General features: G+C 38.8%; 1 protein-coding gene across 3 annotated transcripts in view; it reads left to right on the top strand.

Moving 5' to 3' along the window:
- The first annotated feature begins 3,163 nt into the window (after positions 1 to 3,163).
- The window catches only part of scaf4a (SR-related CTD-associated factor 4a), a 45,583-nt gene continuing 22,147 nt past the window's right edge, over positions 3,164 to 26,599 (top strand). For all 3 annotated transcript variants that reach the window (XM_088639608.1, XM_088639607.1, XM_088639606.1), the window contains exons 1-11: positions 3,164 to 3,323; positions 17,958 to 18,041; positions 18,497 to 18,541; positions 18,914 to 19,075; positions 19,847 to 19,988; positions 20,951 to 21,105; positions 23,442 to 23,591; positions 23,928 to 24,016; positions 24,666 to 24,780; positions 25,174 to 25,362; positions 26,394 to 26,482. In XM_088639608.1, coding sequence (XP_088495734.1) covers positions 3,294 to 3,323; positions 17,958 to 18,041; positions 18,497 to 18,541; positions 18,914 to 19,075; positions 19,847 to 19,988; positions 20,951 to 21,105; positions 23,442 to 23,591; positions 23,928 to 24,016; positions 24,666 to 24,780; positions 25,174 to 25,362; positions 26,394 to 26,482 — 1,250 coding nt within the window. In that variant the 5' untranslated portion in view covers positions 3,164 to 3,293. The remainder of the gene's footprint in view (positions 3,324 to 17,957; positions 18,042 to 18,496; positions 18,542 to 18,913; positions 19,076 to 19,846; positions 19,989 to 20,950; positions 21,106 to 23,441; positions 23,592 to 23,927; positions 24,017 to 24,665; positions 24,781 to 25,173; positions 25,363 to 26,393; positions 26,483 to 26,599) is intronic.

The raw sequence follows: 26,599 nt of genomic DNA, 5'->3' as shown, positions 1-26,599 counted from the left end.
GAGATAACCCTGATCTTTTAATGTGTGTAATACAATGGTAATTTTATCATTTAATGAATCTATTCTAACATTCACTCTGGTAGCATGGTTTGGTAACCTGAATACACATAGTCAAAACAGACTGAGCAGGATATTAAAGCAAGGTTCTTGGCACACAACAGCTACAGCTGGCAGACAGTTGTACTAACACATGTCATGACCACTCCTTGCACACTGAGTTTGACCTTCTTCCATCATGGCATCAGTTTTGACCACCTAGATTTAAGTGCAATAGAAGTGAGTTATATTTTGTTCCCATGCCTATTAACCTGTTTAATTTGGACAATTGATTGTTATATTTTATTTATTTTCTTCATCATGTATGTACAATAGCTTATGTAATTATATCACACATTGATGATCCAACTATTCTTTCTAAAGTGTGAGGATCCTTAAGCTGCTAAATTGTTTTTTTTTCCATTTTATGCATGTATGTTTCGTATTTGTTAAATAGAAATTATTAACTGAAGTCTGGGAGGGATAACAACATCAAGTCAATCTCACACAGCTGCACAAAATAACTACATAAACTGAATTGCTAGCAGCCATATCACCCTGCAACTCACAACTGGCAGCCCACTGAAGCCAAGCAGGTGTGAGCCTGGTCAGGTGTTAGTGGGGCCAGCAGGGGGTGCTCAGCTGTTTTCTGTGTGGGTCCTAATGCCCCAGTATAGTAACGGGGACACTATACTGTAAAAGGTGACGTCCTTCGGATGAGATGTAAAACTAAGATGTAAACTCTGTGGTCATTATAAATCCCAGGGTATTTTTCGAAGAGTAACCCTGGCGTCCTGGCCAAATTTCCAATTGGACCTTACCAATCGTGGCCTCCTTATAATCCCCATTTATAAACTGGCTTCATCACTCTGCTCTCTTCCCCACTGATAGCTGATGTGTGGTGAGTGTACTGGCGAACTGTGGCTGCTGGTGCATCATCCAGGTGGATGCTGCACATTGGTGATGGTGGAGAGGAGTCCCCATTACCTGTAAAGTGCTTTGAGTGGAGTGTCCAGAAAAGCGCTATATAAGTGTAAACAATTATTATTAATTATTTAAAATCCTCACTTTGCATTCGTCTCAAGCATCCCTCCTTCACCCCACCTCCACCTCACAGCCTCCCTTCGGTTCACTCAGTCTCAATGAGATTCAGGCCTCCTTATCCTCTGGCTAGGAGGTTTCCCATTAACCAAGTGCATTGAGCCAAACTTTTCTCACCCAGTATTCCAAATATTCAACCCTTTGCTGTCGTTGTCCCCAGTGAAATGCATTTTGTATTGCGTTATGTCTTTTACTTACCTATAAAGGAAATTTCACATCTGGGACAATAAAGGAAGTACCTAAGGCTACTCTAATGGGAAGCCTTTCAGTAGGGTAGATTAGTTCTGGCTAGTTCTACCTCTGACTGACTAGTTCTGGCTAGACTCGATGTTGGTGTCTTTCTATGATCCTACACATTCCAAACAGAGAATGTCATTACATTTTGTATTTGCTTAAACTCAGAAACGTTAAAAAATATGCCCCATCTCCACCTTCTTACAAGACAATGTGAAGTACATCTAAAACTGAGAAAAGGGAAGCATTTCTTTACACAAAGGGTTGCGGGAGTTTGGAACAAACTACTCAGACAGGTTGGTCCAAAACCAAATTGGTAAATTAATTGGCTTCTGGGATAATTGGCCCTAGTGTGAGTGTATTTGTATTTGTGTGCACTTGCACTTCAGATCAGAATATTATTTTACATATTACATTTTTATAAGGGCTTGTTATTCTAGGGGTTACTTCAGTACTTTAAAAATATTTTAGTTGCTATATATTATTTTATAGAATCAGTCAAATTCAATTTTATGTCTATGCATACACTGTTACTGTAAACCATTTTTATATGGTCTATGCTTTGATGTCCAGAGCAGCCAAAGAAAAGCTAATCAAGAAATCTTTCTTTACAGCAACAAACGTTCACTGCTGTCAGGAAAATGACGCAAATTCATTGTGAGCAGCACGGCACGTGCGATGTCCGGCTGGAATGATGTCACGCAGGAGGCGCCAGGAGTGAGGTCAGGGGACTCAATCGGTGTAGCGCAGTGCTGTCAGGTTGCCTTTGGTTACTACACGTGTAGCAGTGTAGAGTAGTTCATAGGGATTTGACACTTCGATCCAGACCACCGCACTCGATTGGTCTCTAGTACACCACAATGAGTTTATCATTCTGCACATTCGTGCCATGCTCGCCAACGTCCATCAGGGTGGTCTACAACTTTCAGTTCAGTTAAAAAAGAGGACTTGGCTCAACTGTCGTCATGCACCTGAGAGGTCGCACTAGCTTACTTACCGCTGGTACAACAGGAGTCAGAGGAGTCGGGGAGGAAAATCCAAGCGGGTTTAGAGTGAGGGTGGAGAAAGGAGGGTGCAGTATGTGGGGTTACGCTACAGCAGAAGAGAGGTGGAAGTGAGTGTGGGCCTTACACAAAGATCAAAGGCAGGGAGATGCTGCCCAAAATGAGTGCTCTGGACAACCATTCACAGCTTGGGAAAACAAACGATCCAAAACAGCTTGAATAGCTGGGGGGACACAGGATCCCCCAAACATTAACATTTGAAATCAATACGTAAACCAACGAAGGAGCCACTTTTACACCTCAAACGGCTTATTTTAACACAAAACATCCGAATTCATGCTAAACTAAATTGCAAATAATTCTAATGTTTTTTTTTTAATAAAGGTGTTGGTCTCCTGATAGGATGTGTAGTAATGGTTACTTGCTGTACTTGGATTGATGTTCAATTTGTGCTCGATCAGCTCCCATTATGGATAGAAGTGATTAGATAAAACAGTGAAAGTCACTCAAGTGTGTCAAGGTCAATATGAATGATCAATTAAACAATCACACTAAAATATTTAATCAATGCCCAAACTCTGTATGCTTTATTTGACTGAATACATACAGAATACTTACAAACTGAATACACATCACAAAGTGATAATTTTATTCTGATAAATACATCAATTCAAAACTGCATCCCACGAACTCCTCTATTGTTCCCGACTCCCGCCATCAGCGTGGACTGAGCGCACAAGCGCGCCCCCTGGTGGACGGCGGTGACGTCGCTCCCAATCCCATGCTGCCCTGCGTCTCCGCCATACCGCCGAGCGTCTGCAGCTGAGACCTGCTGGAAGCGGACATGTTAGACCGGCCTGACCGGAGATAAACGCTGTGCATACGGGAAGAAAAGGAAAGGCGCCGAAAAGGAAAGCCATGGATGCTGTTAACGCTTTCAACCAGGAGGTAAGGCGGGCGCTGAGGGGCGGCCGAGCGGATGAAGAGAGCAGGGCGCTGCGGTAGTTCGGCTCTGGCCCGGGAGTGGAGGCCGCGGAATGGAAACGGTTTCCCCAGGCCGCACGTCCGGACGTACACAATGGGTGTCGGGCTGAGCACAACCCGGGGAGAAAGACTCGACAGGCGGGGGGCGTTTGGAGGGGTGTCCTCCTTGCTCAGCTCGACCGTATTTCTCGGGGTGAACGCCGAGCCTGCGGGACCGCTCCCCGCGCTCCGGCTCTCCAGCCGGGATCGCAGCTCTCTCAGTGTGGGTGGTGCTACTTTCACCTCTGCGGGGCGAAAGGGATAGCGCACGTTGAAGCGGCTGGCAAGAGTCCTAACCATCTTTTCCCTTCCTTTAGCTCGGAATGTCGCTCTTGGTATCCGGGGTGTAGCAGTTATGCCGTGTGTGTTTGTGTATATATGTACGGGGCGCAGGATGTGGCGGGACGCGCTGCTGTGGGCTCGTCTCTCCTGCTGCAGCCCCGTTGCGAGTCCGGTGGTTGTATTTCTAACCTGGGCGATGTACGGTGATCGGGAAGGCGCCTGTGGTGGCCTTTGATCAGGGGCAGTGGGCGGTTTGTTATGGGGGCAGGCCGTGACCTCCAAATACCAGCGATCTCCTGCGGTGGAATAGAGCGAAAACACGGCGCTATGGTTTCTCGGCTGACAGCTCTGGGAATCGCTACTTTCCTGGGATTTTCCTTTATAGTTTTCGCCGTCTTGCTCACAAAACGCCTACGTTTGGGGCTTAAATTGTGTAGTCTCTGGATTTCGCCCGCGTTTAAACTCGTTTCCGAGTTGAGTAGATGAAATACACCGCACAGGGAGAAGTCTTTTAAAACACACCTGGCCACCTGTTCATTGGAACCTCCCCCTGTACATTGCATAGACACCGCGGCTATAAATGTAGTGTCGGATCCTGACAAGTTCAGTGTTTGTCCACCTTTTTTTTTTGCTCTGGCGCGATGCTGGGTTTTTTTTTTTAGATTAAAGTGTTGTATAAGGATTTTGCCGTTTTCTCTGTGTTTGATTTGACTCTGGTTTTAAAGAAGCGAGAACACAGTCACAATATGGCGTGAATTCTTTTAGCTGTTTATTAGCGCAAATGTTTTAACTTTTTAAAGGTATTGTTTTAAATCGTTGCTCCACCTTTGGGAATGCTGCCGTTTCCAGATGCACGTTTTCAAGTTTTCTGCAGTTTGAGTAGTTTACCACTTGGGCACCATTTCCTAGCCCATTTACATTATTGTATAATGCAAAAATTGAAAACAGCATTATAAAAATAAACAAAAGTACAATTTATTGAATTGCACTTTAACCAATGATCCTACACAAGTTTAGCAGGTCAGAATAAGATTTGCAAACAAAACCCTTAACTTGGCACCAAATGCATGGTTCTGCGTTTTATTCAAATTCTCATTTTCCTAGTGATAAAAACTGGAAAGAGTGGTAGATTCACCTTTATCTGAAGTAACACTTCCTAGATTCCTGGTATGTGTGTATTGCATTGTAACAGAATAATCAAAATGCTACTTGTAAACACACTGTACTCATGCACAAACGCTCAGATTTAATGGATTTATTCAGGTATTTTCAACTGGAATCAAACAAAATAATTCAGAAAGAACACTTGAGAAAATCCAAACAGAGGTTTGGATCAAAGAATGAATCAGTGTGAAATGTGAGACCATCAGAATGAAAACCTTGCAATGTTAGAATTCAGTAAGAGTTCCATGAGCATTAACACAATTCTGGCAGGTCTGACGTTAGACCAGCTACACTGGTAGACTCGATACATTAGTGTGGGATTTTCTGCGTCTCCAGAAAGATGGCGGAGGTTGGGAAACCACAATTCTCCTGTTGATGTTATTGGTGAATTGTTGAGGTCAGGAGAAAGAACACTGACTATTTCAAGACCTTTTCAATTTTTGTCAGTTTCAGTTCTTTTAAAATGCCTAATATTGAGCACCCAGGGTTTTATGAAAGAAATGTAACTTGAGCTCACATTTTGTTTGTCCCAAGGAACAACTCAACAGATCTGTCTGCTTCCTATTTAAATAGGAGGCCTAGACAGTGTTAGATATATCTGCAATAAACTATTAATGTAAAACTTGCAGATGGTTGTGTTTTTATTGTAATCTGTACCCTAATATAAAGAGTTTGTCCATGTCTAGTCATACCCAAAGGTTTCTGCTATCTTAGCCCCTTTTCACTTTAATTGAATCGTACCCAATAAAAATTAGGAAATAAATCAGATTCATAGAAACAGTGAACTATTAAGTAATACTTAATGGAATGTGGGGTAAAGACATTATAGAATACGATTTCGAAGAGCGGTTTAAAACAGTTTTAATTGTTTTATTTATTGATTTTAGGAATTGACTTCTTTCACAGTGATTAAATTCTAACTAGTAAAAGTACAATAGCAGCTTCTGGATGAATATGAAGAACTGGTCTTCTGTCTGTATTTCCTTACAGACCCCCTTTCTTGTTTTGTGTCTTGACAGTAATAAACCTAATCTCCAATTAAAGGCTCAGTGATTTGATGACATGCTTTGAATTGCCTGACATGGTGTTTGGTATTGTGTCATGACAATTGTTGAAAGAATCTTTGAAATAGGTTGGTGTTGGTGTATGCATTAATAGCATTACATATTTTTTCTTTTCCAAAGAAAAGCTTTTTGTACTATCTTTAAAAAAACCTCACCACAAAGAGGTTACAGCTGTGGTTCTGTGCAAGTCCCGTGTGGATAGGTAGTAGAACATGAGTTTGTTCCACTACTTTAGAGTCCAAAACATGAGTACAGGCTAACTGGCTTTGTCTGCCTACAGTCTGCTTCTTCTTGAGCTGTGCTCAATGAAATCTACTTTGGCTTGTTCTTTTATGATTGTACTGTAGTAAATCACTGGCCTTTTAATCGGAAGTCGGTATATTCAATTGCTCATTTCAGCCTAGTAACAGGTGAGCACTTTGTTTGCTTGTTTTTCAGCTATTATGGGAATAGATGTTATGGAAATTTGCATGTACTCAAAAATAGCGTTGAAATAAGCTAGAGCCAGTTGTACAGTTTGTACTGCAAGTGTTTTTAGCAAGTGCCCTGTTTGAGGTTATGTTCTTATTTGTTGGCTACAGAGATCATCCATGTTTCAGCTTCCCTGGCTCATTAGCTTATACACAGCTTGTGTGCTGGGTCCCTCTGGGAAACAAAACTGCCCAGAATGGGTCAGCTGAGGCCCGTGGCAGGGTTTTTCTGATAGGCAATATCTGTTATTGGCATCTTGTTGTATAGCCCACAAAGCCTTGCATAGACTCCCCAGTGAAACCTGTAGCCCAGCAGCATCTACTGTACAGAGTGTAGTAAAGCAGATTTTCCCAAACACCCACTGTTTTTTATAAGAGAACAGTAGCTATTTTTACTGATTTATTAAGTCGCTTCGCTGTGTTTTACTGACAATGTCTTTACTACAAGATGCGTAATATTTTCTGCAGACAAAATGAATCAATTAGACATTTAGCAAACCTTGATTGAAGTCATCATGCTTGTAAAGATGTGAATAATAATTTTTAAGATGGTGGTACCTATATAGGAAATGTCTAATTGAGGATTCCAGTGTTCTGCTATTGCAGAGGTAAGAGCACCACTGGGACATTTATCATTCTTGTTTGTGCAGGACTGACTGGCAGGGTGACCAGTAGAGGCCTTCTGGTCTCATCATATAGTTCAGTTAATTTCAGTGGTAAAAGCAAATGAAAAACCCTATTGTGATAGGGACAAATACCCAACTGAACCTGTCAGAAGTTTCTCTAACCAAGGAAGTCTGCACACCAGAATGATACTGCTGTAGCTGTATGGGCAGGACATGTGGAAATTGTCACAGTGTGTTGTGCAGCTCCTTGGTCGGACTTTGTGTTTTAGAATGCAGTAATCCTGGGAGTGCTGGTGTTAACTACCCCAAGGCATCACATAGAGCACAGCTGAATTCCAACATGGTATAATTGTGAAAAAAGTATTATTAGTACAAAGTGAGTTATGCTCAGCTTCAGTTTGAGTAGTATGGAAGATCAGAGAACCTAGTTTCTTGCACACAATCCTCTGGGTTTGGGCTTTGGTTGCACCATTATTTTAATCATCAGCATCAATAAGGGAAGTGAAAGTAGAATACGGCTACTTCTGAGTCCAGAGCAATCTAAGATGTAAATCGCAGCCTGGATCTGGAGTGAACTGTAGTCCCAATTTCTCAGAACAGTTATTAAAACTTGATTAAATAAATTGACAGTATCACAACATTTTACAAATTCTGAATTAAGCACAAAATGGTGAGCTTCATGAAAGGACTGTATGGTCTCCATTGATTTGCGAGAGCAAGAGTTTGCCCAAATTGTGATGTGAAGTGGCCCTTCCTGCTCACTAGTCACTGTAATGACTGACTAATGTCAGTCATTAATGTCATCATTGGGGTGGAGCGGTGGCTCTGTGGCTAAGGATCTGTGCTGTGGCTGGAAGGTTGCCGGTTCAAATCCCGCGGTTGGCAGAGGAATCCTACTCCGTTGGGCCCCTGAGCAAGGCCCTTAACCCCAACTGCTCCAGGGGCGCCGTACGATGGCTGACCCTGTGCTCTGACCCCAAGCTTCTCTCCCTGTCTGTGTATCTGTGTCTCATGGAGAAAAAAGCTGGGGTATGCGAAAAGACGAATTCCTAATGCAAGAAATTGTATAGGGCTAATAAAGAAACATTACATAACATAATGTGAACAAGTAGATTGTGCAGCAGACATTGCACCGCAGAAATGTTCCAACAAAATGAGCATGCAGAGTTAATAAGTAATATTTGTTGGCAAAACTCTTGAAATCAAGAGCAAGATTTCTGTTGGATTAAAATAGATGTATTCACAAGCGTGTTTACAATGTAATAGTGCCTTTTCACGTCACCTGAAGTTTTGTTGCCTCGTTCTAAATTGCAGAATATGGTCCTGCACATACCAAAAAAACAGTCTATTTTAAGATGTACACTGGAGGTTTTACGTGTTACTGTGTACATTTTGCTTTCATTGTGGCTTGAAGAAATGCACACATCAGTGCTTATTTGTAACAACAAAATATAAAAATAGCATTGCAGGTCCCCTTTAACAGTGACTGAGTTGTCTGAATCTGTCTTGATCTACTTGGATTTTCCAGGCTGCTTGAATTTGTAGGATTTCTCATGATTTTGTATTGAATGGAAATGCATCTCCAAATGTTGTTATAGATACCTTTTGGGTTTATAGTCTGTGACCACAATGTACATAATGGAAAGGGTAGCAATTTCATTTTCGAAACAATGTAAATAATGGAAAACAACAAATGCATGCAACTGGTGTGGAACGTCTTTGCTTTTAAATAAACCATAATGGAAAATAATCTTTGTTTACAATTGACAATCACCACTGATCTAGTCTTTGTAACATTTTTTACATCAAGATTACAGCATCACATTTCTAAAATAAACAACTAAATTCAGTAAACTTATTAACCAACCATGTTAACTAGTTGTTGTCTAAAATGGCTGTGGTTTTGTCAGGAAAAGTATTACAATTAATATGTAATTACAGTTAATAGTACGTTATCACTATGTAAGATTAAATGTGCTCTATTTTCATATTTTTCTGAATTGGCACTCCAGAAATTACAATAGTATATTCACTAGTACTGTATGTATAAATTGCACAAAACAGTGCAGTTGCCATAGCCTCTTTCTCAGTGACCCCAGCACAGCACTTACAACTGCAAACGTCGCGACTTGAACTCTGCGGAGAAAAATCTGCAGAGTTTCAGAAATACTTGAAATAGCACTTAAATCTCATGACTAGCCACCTTCTGTTCCCTTTAAAAAACTATCAGTAGTTTAACTACATTTCTGCCCTTTTTCAGGCCAAACTCTGAATCAGTTACTCAGGCTGAGCTCTGGGATCGTGTGCTCTCGCCTGGCTTGCGTCACTAGCCGCCAGGAAACAGGATTCCTCATGCAGCCGCCATGAGGCTGTTCCAGATTTGGTCATTCTTAGCTAAAAAAATGTATTAATGTTAATAGCTGGACCTCTTTTAATACTTTAGTTTAATTGGTCTGTTGCTATTTAAACGTACATTTTCTTATTCAGTGATAGTGTTGTTGAAAAAATGGCTGCACTGTTTGTTTTTGATCATCAGGTCAGAAACTGGTGATCTTAAGGCCACAAGAGGGATAACTGGGAAATGTATGTCCGTGTTGATGAGCTTAAAAATGTTATAGCTTTCTTTAGTAAGAAATAGTATCACCAAGAAGGAAGTAAATGTGTACCTAAAGCTATTATAGTACCACAAACTTAAAATGAATGCTGAAGTGCTGCATGTCATTGGCGTTAGACATTGTCAGGCCATAATTACGTTGCAAAAACTGGTATAGAAATTCAAAATAAGAGGGTGCAAACAGGATTCCATTGTTTTTTCAGAACTGCCTTGTCAAGTTATATGCTATTCCATTATTTAAAGGCACAAAAGAGACAGTGATGTTTAGGCCTGTCATTCATCTCATGAATAGTTGTGACAACCTAGCATAAATGTGATCAGTAATTGTGTATATTTGTGGGATTAATTTATATCGGTGCATTTAGTATTCAGCAACCCCTGCAATATTCCTTGAGCAATTACTTAAACTTTTTGGACCAAACCAAACCAAAGCATCCAAGTACCACCTACAAGTCATCTTCTCATAGGAACCCCAGAAATTCTCAATGACCATCATGAGTGCACGTGTGCGCACAAACTCACATACACATATAATAAATATTATAATAAACTTTATTTGATATAGTGCCTTTAAAGGTGGCTTCTCAAAGCCTTTTTTTTCTTTACAGAAAAAAACAGGAACAACAACAAATAAAAATAAACAATAAAAAAGCACTGTTTTGGTGAGAGGGGTTTGCCTGTTTAGTCGAGCAAAGCAGATGTGAAGTTGTTTTTCGAGGCTTGATTCAATTCACAACAGAGTCTAACAGATTTTAAATCATCAGGCATTTTCTTGACGGCAAAGGTCTTGCGGCGGATGTTGTATTGTTCCGGCTTGTCATTGCTCTAGCACTGTCTGTACAAACTCTGGTGCATTTTATCCAGTCAATGTCATTCTGTTCGATAAATTCATTCAGAAGCTGAAGTATGTGCTCTCCTGTAGTTCCTGTTGGTAGTGGTTTACAGAACAGAAAGTCCTTATTTGGCCTACCCTCAAATTCGTATCTAACGTAAACGAGCAAACTGGCCAAATCGACTACAGACTCATCTAATTGCAGTGAAAAGCATCTGCTCATCTTACCATGCTCTATCAGCGTACTTTTGATATAATCTGCCATTTTAATACTTCTATAAGTGACTTTGTCTTTCAGAGGGGGCAGCAAGTTGAACTGTTTAGCACCTTTTTCTCCACACATGATACGTGTCAGCTCCTTTGCCAATGGTGAATAAGGTTCTTCAAAAATAGTGTGGGGCTTACCTTCTTTAGCAATCCGCAAGCTTGCATTTTTCCCCGTTTCCGTTTCAGGAGTCTGTCCCAGAAGTTAAAAGAAGTTTTTATTTCATGTGCATGGGAGCAAAACACAGGGATGCTCTGTGTATTTTTCTCAAATTAACCTAGAACAGTTCTTAAATATTTTTCTGTTATCTATCATGCTTTCCTGTGCTCGCAATATTATCAGAGTTGGTAGCACGCATTTCTATGCTTTCCTTGGTCACTTACTTCATAGCATGCATTCCTATAGAGTGGTACAGAATTACATTGTAGCTCTGTGTCCACTCAAGTATTGGTGCACGCTGTATCGTAGTACGTAGGCTGCGTATTTGACACGTATTAAAATAGAAAATCTGAAAACCCGTCCCGATTTTTCAGTGCACACAACAAAGTTCCAGGGTCATATGACGTACCAGCTGGCGGCGCTCCACGTACCACTGCTGGTACGCATACCACAGTTTGAGAACCACTGGCTTAGATGATCAGACCAATGTAGTGCTGTGTATGCCATCACACCTACCAGGTCATAACGCAATTGCCCTGGACAGATCTGTTCAGAGATGTCATTTAATTCAAGTTGTCAAGATACAAAAACATTAGATCACGATGATGCATATAAATAGTTGTATTTGTTTTAAAGGAATACATTTGGAAACAATAATAAGGTAAAAGTTTAAATGGAAAGTGTCCATTGAGCCCTGTATGGGTATTACATGGATTCAAATCTCTCTTCAGAATGTGATCAAAATCAAAGCAAGTGATACCAGTCCAGCTTATGTCCCATGTACATAAACTGCTATCTGAGCTGCAAACATCTTTATTAGGTTAACCCCTGTTCTGCTGGTCGGAAGAGTGGATTTAAAACCGAACGTAAGGAATGTGTAGAAATTATGGGCAATTGCCTGGTCAAGCATGATTTAAGATAAGCTGGTTCCTCTTTATCACTCAGTTTGAGCTAAAGCTATGTTAAATTTTTGCACTAGAGCTACAAACTAATTTTTATAGCTGTTAGCTGTGAAAAAATAGACCAGGCTTTTATATACACCTCTGACCTGGAGAGCTGAAATATTGTAATTTTTTTCTGTAACTTTTTAATCATAAATGTGTGGAATAAATGTACGTTTATTTTTTAAAGCAATTTACAGATCATGTAGAGCAAAATGTTCAGCCTTCAGGGAAAATATACAATCTTCCATTAATGGAAAAAAGATCATTGATCTGATTGAGCTCAGCTGCAGTCAAAGCCTATTGAAGAATCAGTTATGTCTGCTGTATATAATCTGTGAGTTTTCATGTAATTTAAATGTTTCTGATGATGAAAAATTCCAACAACATGTTCCAGATGTATACTTTCTCTTTGCAAATGAGCTATAGCAATTGTGGTCGTTAGTGCTATTTTTTTTAAGATGTGCACACATGGTCTGTCTGTCAATTAAAAGAAAAATTCGTAATGAAGCAGCTCAAAGTGACTGATTGCCTGCTTTCTGAAATATAAAATAGGATGTACAAGCACTTGTCAGTTGCAGAGAAATTCTTCTAACTGGAGAAAAGCTGAGCTGTACCCCATTCTCAATTAGGAGATGAAGCAAAACATTATATACATACGCCTGTATAGGTTATACCACATCCTTGTAGCTTCCAGACGCACATACTTGCTTATATGCATTTTATTGAATTATGTTGTGTTCTAGGCATTGTAATAATCCCTCCATAAAAATCTGTAGTTTTTCTATTTTTGAAAGAAACTGATCATATTAAATATGTACTTCTGAACAGTTCAGCTAAAATTTATTTTTCAAAAGCACCAAACAGAACCGTAGTAGGATATATGATTTAGTATTTAACTTGCCAGGTTTGCAGATCTCAAGATAGGAGGCTGGGTGCTTATAATGAGGTAAATTATATTTACTATAATTTATTAAAATTGATAAAGTTTATCTTCGTATAGCTAGGTAAGTTGTGGGTTAATGATTGTCAAGGAGCAGTACAGGCGCACCCTATATAAGATCAAGAGGGAAGAAAGAAGAAGCAGGGAGGAAGATGAAGAGGAGAGACGAGTCTGGAGGAGTGGTGACCTGAAGCTTGCGCCAGACGAGAGCCCCTACTTCATGGTCATCCAAACCAGGATCTAAGTATTTGAACCTTGCCAGAGAGAGGGATCTATTCTGTGTTTTTAAGGGAACTTGAGTTTCCTGGGTAAAAGATACCTCAGTTTGAAATGTCTTTCCTGCATTGTGTGCATTTTTATGGATAGGGATATAGGCTCCCATTTATTTTGTGGCGTCTGGGGTGCAGAGAGAGAGATTTAACTACAGGTTGCATCGTATTTAGTTAGAAGGCACTTTATCTCTTATGTGGCCTTTGTAGGCATTTAGAGTTTAATGCTTAGCAGCAGTCTGGGGTTTTCTGGGTGTCCAGAATGTTAGGCCTCTGAAACACCTTGTTTGTAAATACTGTACATAGAGTAACTTGTATGTTTTGTTGTGTGCGGTGTAGTTTGCGTCTTGTCATTGTAATAAAAATTTGTTTAACCAAGTGTGCCTGGATTATTATTCCTTTCACCAAAGCTGTGCCAGAGAACAAATAATTCACCTGCTTCCATTTATACCAACTGCTCGGGTATATTCTGGAAAAAGCACTTTCAAGTTGGGGGTTATGAATAAGTATTTAACTTACTGATTAAAGTGCTCGGCCAATTCTTGAATTTCACAATTTTCGTACCCCCCTTCCCCATTTGTAACAGTATTTTATATTTTAATGTTACTCCTAAGTGTGGATTGTTCTTAAACTCAATGTTCTGTTTTCCATGCTGTAATTCATCAGGGCTGAGCTGGTGATTGTAGACAGATTGAAGCCCTTCTTTTCTTGTGTGTCACATTGTACTATTCTCTTGGAATAGAATAGTGGTGTTTTTCTCTCTTCTACTGTTGTTACCGCCATGGTTGCACTAATTAAAATGTTTTCCTGCAAATACAATTCTCAGGGACTGAAAGGATTTTGATAGAACAGTAAACAGATTCTATGAACATTTTTTGTGCTTAATGCATTTCTTGCTTAAATGTAATAATATGCAGAGGTTGTATTCATGTATAGCTGATGCAATTTTTAAGATGTATATACATACTTTTCTCAAATAGCAGTCCAGGACAGACCACAATTTACTTTACCATTTAATGTAAACCAGACTTTTTTTTCCTCCAAAGTTGTACCTTGGCAACTTATTCCAGTTACACCTTCACCCAGCCTCTGTGTAGGATCACAGCAGCCATATGGAAAAGTGGTTAGGGATGTCACTCAGGTTGCTTCAGTACAATACCAGCGCATACATTTTGACGACTTAGTATTTTGAAGGCTTGTCAGTTCTCTTGTAATCTCTTTGGTCAGAGAATGAAGAACGTGTTGCATTCGTTTCGAACCCCTTAGTTTATTCTGGTTAATCCTTTGATCTTTTTCTAGGCTAGCATTAATAGGCATGAGATGATGTCACTGGGATTGGTTGATAAAACTTCATTCATTTGATATCGCATTTGCTTGTCTCTTCTTTCACCATGCATTTGGAAGTTTTAGCAATGGTACACTTTAAACCACACTGTGATGCTTATTGTTTGGTTTATTTCCTGAAAAGAAAGCTGTCCAGCCTGCACGGCGCTAAAGGAATGATGCTTGAACACATCACAAAAACAGCCTCTGACTATAAGGAAGCTTTCCTGGAATCCTGTCTGAGTAGTTATCTAAACACCTCTAGTTCCTCTTTAACCTGCTGATGTCTTGTAACTTTGAAAGTGATTCTGACTGTTAACTGCTAAATGGCTTTTCAGTTTAAAGTTCAAATCATTTTTATCATTACCAAGCTGGGCTTAAGATGTTGAAAGAAGTTAATAAGACTGGGATTGTCATATAATTGCCTACCTACTTGAAAAGATTAATTTTCATTATTTAAAACTTAAAGAACTGCCTATTCTCTTCTTTTATTGTTTGGAATCAAATGCATGCTCTATGCATATTAAAGTCTAACATTTATTACTTGGTTATATTTTCAACAAATAATTAAGTTGTGTTTCTGTTTATTACTTTTTTTTACAGTCTTTTAGTATTAATCTTTTTAACGTTTAAAGATTGTTTGACCTCAGTGATGACCCTTAATTGGAATTAATCTTTGTTTTGTCATGGGTTATAGATTTGCAATGATTAATTAAAAAACAGTCCAAGATTTCTTGGTATTTAAGAGCAGATATGATAAATGTGATTGGAAATGTAAAATTTATTTCCAGCATCAGGTGTCAATGCAAAGCGGTTGTATATTATTGGTTGCTGTTCTCTTGAAAGGACCATGCATCATTTTTGTACAGAACCTCTGAGACCACAACTAAAACGTGAATGCCTTTCAAGAAGAACTTAGCACAGAAACCTCAGTGGATTTTGCAAACTTTGAACCGAGTTGCATACATGTGAACATGTCTATACTGTAGGGCTGGGCCATATACCGACAATTTACCGTTACCGACGTTAAGAATCTCTAACCGACCTAATTTTGCTTATGTCAGTATGCTCGGTAAAAGCTTTCCCCACTGTGAGCTTTCATGAGCGGTCCCCTTAAAAAAACTACAACACCCAGTCATCGTATCCAGTCACATGCTTCTGCGTTGTCCAGCCTTCGTTCTTCATTCAAAACACAAAAAAGCATGCCAGGCATGAGGCAACATGAGTGCTTATGTTGAGCCCTAGTCAGGCAGGGATGACTCAAGTACAAATGAAGACGAGCTCGTCTCTAAAAAGATGCACTGTCGAACGTTTGGTCATATTTTGGCTTCGGCAAACAGGATACTGAACAAAGAGAAGTTAGATGTAAACTCTGTCGGAAAACCGTTTCTGCGCCCAGATGTATCACAAGCAATTTGTTTAATCATTTGAAACATATCCATGTTGTGGAATATGAAGAGTGCATGGCCAAAAAAGAGACTGACAAGCGAAGTGATTCCCCCAAACAGCTGTCTCTAACACAAGCATTTACTAATGCCACTCAATATGCAAAAGATTCACGCGGATGGAACGAGATAACTAACGCCATTACGTACTATATTTTAAAATGTTCATTAAAAGTTATTTTAATGTTTTTCCCATTAATTATGTCCTTAAGTTATTTGTAAGACATTGAGATAAGGTGAGGTGTGTGCAGCTTTAATAGTTTTGCATATTTAAAACATGATCTTTCAGCATATCATGTAATCATATTTTTTCAAGGGTTTAAAAAAATCGTTAATTGAATATTATCGAGGTAAATGTGTGAAATTATTGTGATACTGATTTGAGGTCATATCACCCAGCCCTACTTTACTGTTTCACATCAAGGTGAGGATCTGGGTATGCAGACTCTTGACAATAAATGGATATCCATCCGTTATTGGAAAGCCATTCATTTCTGCAGTGCAGATGATTCAGATACATGTGCTGGGATAATTTAGAGACCCCTATTAACAGAATGTCTTGTGGAGGTAGGAGGAAATAAACAACAGGAGAAAATCTAAACAGGTATCTGATGCAGAGCACATGCCAACTTTGCATAGAAGGAGAACCAGTTTTGAACTGAGCACAAGACCCCGGAGCTGTGAGATGACAGCTCTAACCATTACTCCACCATTATCGCTGCCTTGAAAAGCTACATTTTCTTTTAATACAGAATTGTTTCCTGTAGCATAAATTGGCAGATTCTCTTTTCTGTCCTGATTGTGTTTTTTCTTCTTGTATTTTGGTGGTGGTTGTTGTGATTAGTTTATATCGGCGAAAGAGCATTGACCTTTTGATATCATGGGACTTGAAGGCACGATATCTCAGATTTATGAGTGTGAATTGAACTTTGACATTTTGTTTCTTGCATTTTGTTTAAAAATGTGTGAATAGTGCTGTATAATCATTTTTTTAATTGAATTAAGGTTAGGTGGTGTCAGGCAGGCAATTTATGTGTGTAAGTTAAACTCCCCCTTGTGTGAAACGTTTTAAGTAACCCTTCCTTATCAGTTTTATGAAGAGAATGTTACACTATATACTGTAGAAGGAAGCCTTTAAGTCATGACTAATGTCAGTTTTTCCACAAAAACCTTTAAGTGTTTTGCCTCTTCTGTAGATACGTATAGAAATTAGTTTCCATTTTAAAGAAAACTGAAAAACCATGACTCCAAAGGATTGCATTGTTGTGGTAAAAAAATTACCAAAACTAATTCTGAAAAGCAATAGTAGTGTGGGAATATTTGTGCTTATTCAAAAACCCTTGCAGGTCACTAAGAAGAAATTTTAGTGTTGGATTAACTGTTTTGTAGATGACTTTGGAAGTAGCTCTGCATGTGTGAGTGAATAGGAAAAACCTGTTTTTTGGCACTGGACATCAAAATCCAGCAACTGAACTTTGTTATATTTCAGAAGACCACATAATTGCCTATATACTTTTAGGAACATGAAAATTATGAAATGGAAATCAGCTTTCCCACAAGAGTGTATTTAATAACTGCACTTAATAAATACATTAATGACACCATTTAATTTGAATGAGTATAATTTGAGGTTGTGGTTTTGTGTTACTGAGTTTGAAGTCTGAAAAGATACACATAACCCCAAAAGTGTTGGCGTGTGGCCCCTGATCCATTAGTCGCTTCACTATTGATTAAAATGTGGACTGTATTGCTCTTTATCTGTGAGGCACCACTCTCCATGCTTGCCAGCAGTAAGATTTGGTGAAAGGCACATTGGTTCTGATTTTCAGTTTTGATTCCAGCCCAAGGTCTCTTGTTCTTCTCACATTGATTGTGGGATTTCTCGGTCTTGTCCAGTTTACTTGCATTGTACACCCTGCATAAGGATAGCGTTGCATCCAAACTCGAGCCACAACTTGCACCTCATACTTCCAGGATAGGCTCCCGGTTGCTGTGATCCATCCCGCAAATTAAGTCTTTCTATCACTAGTTGAGAGAAAGGAACGCCGCCTACTGGTTTACCAACACTGCTGACAGCAGTAGCCTGACATCTCCCATCTGAATACTGACCATACCTATTAACTCAAGAACTTGTTTTAAACATTTTCCTTTCTCCTTCACAGTTATTCTCCTTGTTGGACATGAAGCCTCCAATATCTCGTGCAAAGATGATCTCCATTACCAAATCGGCAATTAAAGCTATTAAGGTGAGACTAATGTTTTGCTTAGAAGTATGTTTACCATTTCACCATGGGGCTTTGACAAGTTAAAAAGATAAAAACTGAAAAATCTAGTTTAAAGTGTTTAAAGATTATTTTCTAGCAGATTTGACTTTTTAGAAAAATCATCTCTCTAAGACCACCTAAATGTTACATGAATATCCTTTGAGATGCTAGAAATGTTACCTTTTAAAATGTTTGAAACCCAACTTTGTCCTTTTATTTTTAAGTTGTGAACTTAAATTCCTACTAAATCATAATTTATCGTGATTTATTTGGAAAGAACTCTGACAATGAAAATGAAAGACAACAAATGGTAATGTGTATCAACACACTTGGCCCACCCCTTCCAGATACGTAATTAAAAGCCTTATATTGCTGTAAATCTAATGTGATGATGATGATGAAGAAAGTATTATTCATTAATCTTTATTATTTTTTAGTTATACAAGCATGTTGTCCAGATTGTAGAGAAGTTCATCAAAAAGGTAAGATAACAGAAATGCACATTTGAACTCTGGTGGTGTTGCCACATTGCATATATCGTGAGAGTTCTTGCCATACTCAACCCTTAAAGTGTACCTTTCTGTAAGGGAGCTCTTTCAAGAATTTTAAAATGACAGTTATCAATTACTTTGTACAAAAGAGCATTAGCTTAGAGCGGCTGAATTTAAGAGCCTTTTGATTTCCCCCCTTTTGTTTCCATTGTATGAGCAACAGTGAATGGTTCAGGGGACAGCTGAAAGTATGTCAGTGTTTGATATTATTCTGCTTTTTTTCTGAATGAGTGAAAACTGTTTTGAAACAAGTTCTTGCTACATGAAATTGTAGTATTTAACGGTCATTCTCTTGCCTTGCAGTGTAAACCAGAATACAAGGTCCCGGGACTCTATGTTGTTGATTCTATTGTTCGTCAGTCACGGCATCAGTTTGGACCAGATAAGGATGTTTTTGGGCCCAGATTCACAAAAAACATCACTGGAACATTCCAAAACCTCTATCTATGTCCAACTGAAGATAAGGTAATTCATATTCAGGATACAGAATAGGGAAAAGGTTGTTGAGCCACTAGTTTTTGTTGTAAATGTCACAGGGGTTTGAGACTTATTACTAGTCATTGAGGTGTTTTTGCATTTATTTTTGTTTACTGCTGTAAACATCACCTTCTGTAGAAATGCTACCAGGAATATCAACCTGTTTGTTTGCAAACTAAGTTGCTACTGTCATTAAAAATGTGAATCCACAGATATGCTATAGTGAATATTTTATTTCCTTTGCAAATAGAATTGGTATGCTCTGCATTAAAGTAGCCTTTAAAGCAACAATATATCATGTCATTGCGAAGATCTTGAGGCACACTTCACACTTCAAAACTAAGTCTAGACTCCTTGAGCTTCCCAAGTGACTGTAGCGGTGTTGAATCTGGTGTACTTCATACTTACTCAGTCTGACTTTCCATGGGTGAAGTAGTTTCTCATGTCTACCCGATTTGCTTTGGAAGGGTGTTGCTAACATAAAAGGCCTGCTGCTTGTCACCCAAGTGGGGGCTACATTTCCTGATTCAGGTTTTTACAAAGTTGTAGGGAAAATGGCAGTGGTGCAATGTTATAATGCTTTTAATCTTCGTGCAGTGCTTTGGTTTTGCTGTTTTTGAACCTAGAGTTAAGAACAGTGAATTCTCATGTCTTTACGTTATCTTCAATGAAAGCAATGTGATTATAGCAGATGAAATGCTACAGGATTTTCAATAAATCTTTGGAACGAGTGATTACGAGTAATTTTCTTTTTTGTAGAGTAAAATTGTGCGCGTGTTGAACCTCTGGCAGAAGAACGGTGTATTCAAGATTGAAATCATCCAGCCTTTGCTGGACATGGCAGCCGGAGCCAGCAGCAGTACCACAGCGCCTGACACAGAGAACGATACTGCCGATGCAGGTTTGTCCCACGCTGGCCCTGGCCACTGTTATATAGTTTGACATACATCGTGTCAGGGACTTTGGTTGTGCAGCTTTTGTAGAAGTTCTACAAAGGAGGCACCTGCAATGTTTTTATTATGTGTTTCTTTACCAAACATAAGTCCTTTTCCAGCTTCTTCCAGCGTGCTAGATTAGTAATAGCTCTAGATTGTGGGTGGGGTAGTTCCTTCTATTTGGTTAGAATTCTTGGAAACTCTTTTACTCAAGAGACTGGATTCAAATGTTACAGACCATCTGTCTGCACTTGCATCTGACATTTTGTTGTTCTTTGTAGCGGAAATCTGAAAGTAAACCTGCAACTGTTTTGAGTTTTGCCAGTAATTTGAAAATGTACTGCTAGCTACTTTAATCAAAAGTTGTAGGCAAATTAAGAATTCAGGAAATGCTAACCTAGGAATACATGTGCTAATTGTTTGAAATAGGTTGCTATATGGTGTTCTCAAATAGTACACTGTAGCTGCTTCCACAAACATGGCCATTTTAAGTCCCGCACATAAAAATAATGTAATATGTTCTTCTGAAGAACACGTAGGGCCCTCCAAGGAATCGTTTGCACCAGGGAGTGTATTCATAAACCTGCCTTTATGTGTTTATTCTATTTATGCGTTTAGTATGTTGTTAAGTGGTTCACTAAATCGTCTATGTGCTCCGCTTATCTGAGTGGGTAATTCGGGACTCACTTAGCTGCTATGTTTCAAGATGGTGCTTATATGTCAGGTGTCTGTTCTGAGATCACTGAGGTTTAAAAATGAAGTGAACTTCACTTTTTTTGTTTCCCGTCATTGAATCAGTGTTGTCCCATGAAGAGTTATGAGATGTTTTAATTATGAGAACAACATGCTTCAACCAAAAACTGTGATATGTGATCGGCATTGAGGTGGATTTGGACTGATGCGTTCTGCACATGCTTCTCTTTCACAGTAGGTTCCCCCTCCAGTCCTGGCAAGGCCTCTGCTGAGCCCCCTGTCCCTGCCGCTGTCACTGCCAACTCGATAGTTGCCGCCGTCCCTCAGCTGCAGAACTCGGACGCTTTCGCTGCTGTAGCTCAGCTGTTTCAGTCCACACAGGGGCAGCAGGTGAGGGGAACAAACTTTTGTCTTCTGAGTTCACAAAAAGTAAAAATGTGCACCAAATCAAGTCGAATATGATTGCGGGGTCAAACTTTATTTACTGGCATAGTAGTTGCATCTTGGTGATTTTATTTAGGTGGTGTGAAAAGCAAAAAAGAGGTTGTGTATGTTTTAAAAGGTGTCATAAATTTATAAATTTAAATTTACAGTTTTCTATTTTGACTTATTCCCTTAGGATACTGGTAATACCAAATTTGGTCAATTATTTTAGCAGTTACCTGTAATCACTGTTAGTAATTTCGAATGACAAATTGCTACTTAAATGATTGACATCCTACAAAGAAGCCTAGGTAAGTATCTTATCACTAATAGGTTACTAAAGAATGTCATCTGTTCACAAAAAAGTAGTTCATAGTTTACAGAGGCCCCTGTAAGATAGTTATCCCTTATTTGTGTAAAATTCTTTGAATATAGAGTCAGACGTAGGCTGATAATTTGCTTTTTCATGTTGTGGTTGAAAATGTCATGGAATCAGTTTGTCCTAGTAAAGTACAAGATATAATTTTCTTCCAGGTTAAAAAACAGTTCATTATAATGAGATTTAATTGAAAAAAAAGATTTGAAAGATTTGCTTATTAAAATTACCTACGGTACTATCATATTTTTTGATTGGCCAGTAGATGGCACTCTTTTCTAGACCACTGTTTTAAAAGTCAGTTCACCATTTTGGTGACTGGGGACACTGGTGTGGTAAGAGGTGTTGTGGTTTGGATGAGAACTTAAGCCTAGGTCCTGACATCTTGCAGATTCCAAAGAACTAGGGGTGTTAGTTCCATTGTCCTGGCTAAATTCTACTTTGGTTTTAAACAATATGGCAATCCTAAAATTCTGTCCTAATGTATTTAGTAAGGTAATTTCTCAGTTCTTCACCTTATCTGCTGAGCAGTGAGTATTGCTGGTTTGGAAATGTTCTTGCATGTCATTTAGTGGGAGCTGCATTTCAGTTTTATGTAGTTTACCCTGAGATTGTTGAAATTGTATGAATAAAATAGTATTAGTAACTTCTACCATATTATGAAAAGTGAATTTGCATGTTAACTGATATTACCCCTAAAAGATTTGCCAGTCACAGTTTTTAGACAGTATAGTGGTACATTCATTGGCCACAGCTACATTAGAAAAACTGCTGGATCAGATATTGCTACACTAGTGTGCCGTGACGTGTGAATCATTCATTTCAAGCTGTTGTAAGGAGCTTAAATTAAAGAAGAATTTATGCTGTTGTAACAAATTAGCAGTATAGTTACATCACAATGTTACTCAGTGGTGCTAAGAAATAACACCCAGAGTCAACTTCAACACGGTTACATCTCTGCAATAAAGAAAATCAATATAAAGAGACTGAATGTTTTTAAAATGTTTTTTTGAAATTATGTGGGGTGGGTTTATACATATTTAAATTTTCAGGTGTTCTGTTTACACTTATTGGCACTTGAGATACTTTGTTTTAATTTTGTTGCTTGTTTTCTCAGTTAAAATCTGTTAAATACCTCAAAAGGCAATGTGCTTTTTACTTCACATCTAATTTGCTTAGTTTTTCCTCATCTGTCCCTGAAGAAGAGGTTACAGTTGATAGTTGATCACTAATCCCAGAGCCCCTTTAACTCATCCTACAGTTTGATTTATTTTTTAAATGGTTAGGTATTTGTTTTCAGCAACGGATGAATGAGTCATCCTCACAATATTATATTCAATAAGAAAAGGTGTAATTTACAGTAATCAGAACTGTGATACTATAAATAACATTCCATAGTTAGAAGGCATTTTTTTTTTACTGTTTTTAATCTAAAAAAGGGACGATCTAGGGACCACTGGTTAGTTGTACATGCTTGGAAACAAAACCAGGCTTTTATGACTTTACAAAGCGTAACCCTTTGAAAATATCAATGTGGAGCTTTATCATTTGCAGGACTTTTTAAATTTGTCTCAGTTTAAAGCACCTTAAGGACAGCACTGTGTTGCAGTGATTAGCATTGCTGCCTGGCAGTTCTGGTGCTCTGGGTTCAGTCCTGGACCTGGGGTGCCATCTGTGTGGAGTTTGTATGTTCTCCCTGTGCTCACATGGGGTCCCCCCCTCACAGCCCAAATAAATACTGGTAGGTTAATTAGCTTTTAAGGAAACAGGCCCTGATGTGAGTGTGTCTGTATGCACCCTGCTTTGCACCCATGGCTTGCCAAGATGTGCTCTGGCTCCCCTGCGACCCTGAATTGGAAGAAGTGATTAGAAAATGAATGGAAGCTGGTATTGAAGATTTGTAAACGTGCCCTCTGTGATTTTCCAGCTTCAGCAAATCCTGCAGACCTTTCAGCAGCCGGCAAAGCCACAGTCCCCTGCTCCCGAGAACAACCTGCTGGCCCAGATCCAGCCTGCAGCTGTCCAGCGCAGCCTTCCGGCCGCACAGCCCGCAGAGCAGAAAGCAACCTTTGACAAGGTGACTGTTTTACGTGCTTATCTTGCTGTGCTTTACATCTAAGTTCTTATGCAGGTTATTCCCTTCTAATATAGGCTTTAAATATTCCCTAAGTCATTTAAAATGTGAAACGGGATGTACAGACTGTTATGTGATCAGCTGTAATTTGGATGGTTTGTTTGTCCATAGTTGTAGCCGTGCGAGGCTCATGAATTAGAGTAGAATACAGGATTTTTCTTACATGAGAACATGCTTTTGTGTTTCAGTGTTTTTTATTTAGATCTAGGGTCTACTACTTGTTGCTCTACTACAAACATTGCTCTGACAATGACAGATATGATGGGGGTTTGTTCACAGACTCTGCTTGATCGCTTTGATTATGATGATGAGTCAGAAGGAGGAGAAGATGCTAAAAAGGAAGAAACAACTTCTGCGTCACAGCCTTTGTAAGTCATGTCGCAGATAAAGTTCTGCTCATTCTGTACTATAGTCCTTTAACGCAAATGATGAGTAAATTCACTTGTTTGTATCTAATTATTGTGTAGGTTTTTAAAAATAAATTCCTTTATAAATTGTGAATGAACATTAGAAGATTGGTCTCTGACATAAGAAGTGGGTCAGATTGACCCATCTAGTTAATTTGGTTAATTGGTTTCAGAATGTAATCCAGATGTTTCATGAGAAAATCCAATATATGTGCTTGAGCAACATTGCTGGTTATCTTGGTACACGCATTGGAAAGCTATGTGGATAAATGTCTCCTGATGTCAGTTTGAAGTTACTTTTTTTGCCCTCTTGTTCAAGCTTCATTTTTGTTTCTGAGAAAATCTATTGACATTGTCCATGCCTTTGAGGGTTTTGAAGACTTGGATAAGATCCAGTTATCTTTTCTGTTTGAGACTTTTCTGTTTGAGAAAGATTGTTTTTAAAAAAGACATGTAACAACATCTTAATTTATCATACATTACTGACTTACAAAAATGAATGAATCTCATAGGAAAATGTTTCACTGTCTTAAGTTGAAGCAAAGAGCTTGGACAGCTGTCAAATGTCAAATCTGTGAAGACCAATTCTTCCATAATTTGTTTTACACAGTGTATTTCCGGAAAATATGCAGCAACCGGTATATCCGCAGCTTCCTACACAAATTCCTAACATGGAACACTTTCAGCAGCGCTTATTAGGAATGGCACAAGAACAGCAACATCAGGTATGAAAGACAACTGGATTAAAGAGCTACTGAGCACTGTTGTGGAAAATTTTAAATGGTAACATTAACCTCTCCAATTTTTATGAGTGTTGATATCCTGTGCTATGTTTGCATTTTTGTATATTTAAGCTCATTTTTATATAATGTTTTATATAAAAAAATCATGAAATGGATACTCCTGCTTAAACAAGTGTGGCTGATTACAGTGTTTTCACTGGCCCATTATATAGGCTTTATAAGACTCTGATCAGCTATGTGAAGTTGCTTGCCCTTTTTGCAGTACATTTCCATCTGTTACGTTTTCAGGTATCCGTGTGTCTTTTTCAGAGTATATGAATGCAATGAGAAGTTCTTTCTTGATTTAGTCTTGATAGAAATGCCCTTCCCTTCCAGGTAACGCTTCCTCCGAATGGACAGCTTCAAGGATACGGTCTCATGCCCACCCAGCCCTTCCCAGCCATGGTTCAGCAGATGGCCCAGCCTGTTTTGCCTCAGCAGACTCCCACAGTCCCTGCAGTGTTTCCTTCGGGATATCCACCCCAGAACGAGGCTTATTCACAGCAGATGGCACAGCAGCAACAAGTACTGACTTTAGTTTTTTCAGGTTATGGATTAGGCCTAGGTTGTGTATTTGTGGTTTTAATAAGTCATTATGGATGCTGGAAAACATTTCATGGTCTAATCACAATTTGTGAACTTTTGTCAGCAGTGCCTGTTTTAATAAATCTTAGTTCATTATTTGATACTTACAAAATCAAAGTACTGTTAAAGAATTATAGTTTTCCATGCATTTGTAAATATAATGAATTAGCACATTGGCAATGGTACTGCCCAGCTTGTTATTCTTTTCAGTGCTATGCTTTTATTTGTATATTGTTTTGGCGATCAAAATTTGACATTGCATCTTAACTTCGGGAAAAGAAGTACTAAAATAGCTTTTGGGGGGCCTTGTACTTAGTGTCTTTAGTGGCTTGTCCCCAAAAAGAGCGTCTCTACTCATAAAACATCACAGTCTCAGATATAACTGGTGTTGCTACTGGTGTTTGTATTGCAGCAGCTATAGAGTCACTCTGTGCAGCACTGTTTCCAATGCTGACACTAAAGCAGTCTTTTCTCACCATAGCAAAATGGCCTAAAAATAGCTGTCAGACTGAGGAATTACACAAATTACTAAAGACAGTCGATAAATCCTCTGTTGAGAACTGTGCGCTTTACAGTTTGGTTGAATGTCACCAGTGTTTGCCTGAGATTACCCGAGATTTCAGAATTAAAAGAAATTTGCGTTGAACAGGTTTATCAGTGGCAGTTGAATGCCCATTGTGAACGACATCAACTATTTTAAAATGTACACATTTGTGTTTTTATTATTATTGCTAACAATTACTTAATTGTTTAATTAGAAAAGGATAATAAGTCATTTTAGTCATTTGTACAGTTGTAAAATGAACAGAACAGGAATGCAAGGATTTGTTCTAATCTAAATCTAGAAAAAATGCTGTGAATTATGGCATTAATCTCAAATTATATCAGGACTGCCTGCTGACTATTTGCTGCAGTTAACAATTAAGATGGTCTCAAATCAAGAACATATTTTATCCCCCCTCTTATATTAGGAAGTATCAATGGAAATAGATCCACCAGTAATGAAGGAAGGAAAACATCGTTCAGAAGGGAGGAAATCAAGGTCTAAGTCTGCTTCCAGGTTGGCAATGCCTTCTTTCAAACTTAGTACAGTAAACCCTCGGTTTAATGAGCAGAATCTGCTTAAGGGGAATTTTGCCTGTAAAATCAGAAACACCAGGCCTTTCAGCAATACATA

This window comes from Lepisosteus platostomus, chromosome 7, assembly GCF_059453375.1.
Source record: "Lepisosteus platostomus isolate fLepPlt1 chromosome 7, fLepPlt1.hap1, whole genome shotgun sequence".
Lineage (NCBI taxonomy): Eukaryota > Metazoa > Chordata > Actinopteri > Semionotiformes > Lepisosteidae > Lepisosteus > Lepisosteus platostomus.
This window is presented reverse-complemented; position numbering and strand designations above follow the sequence as displayed.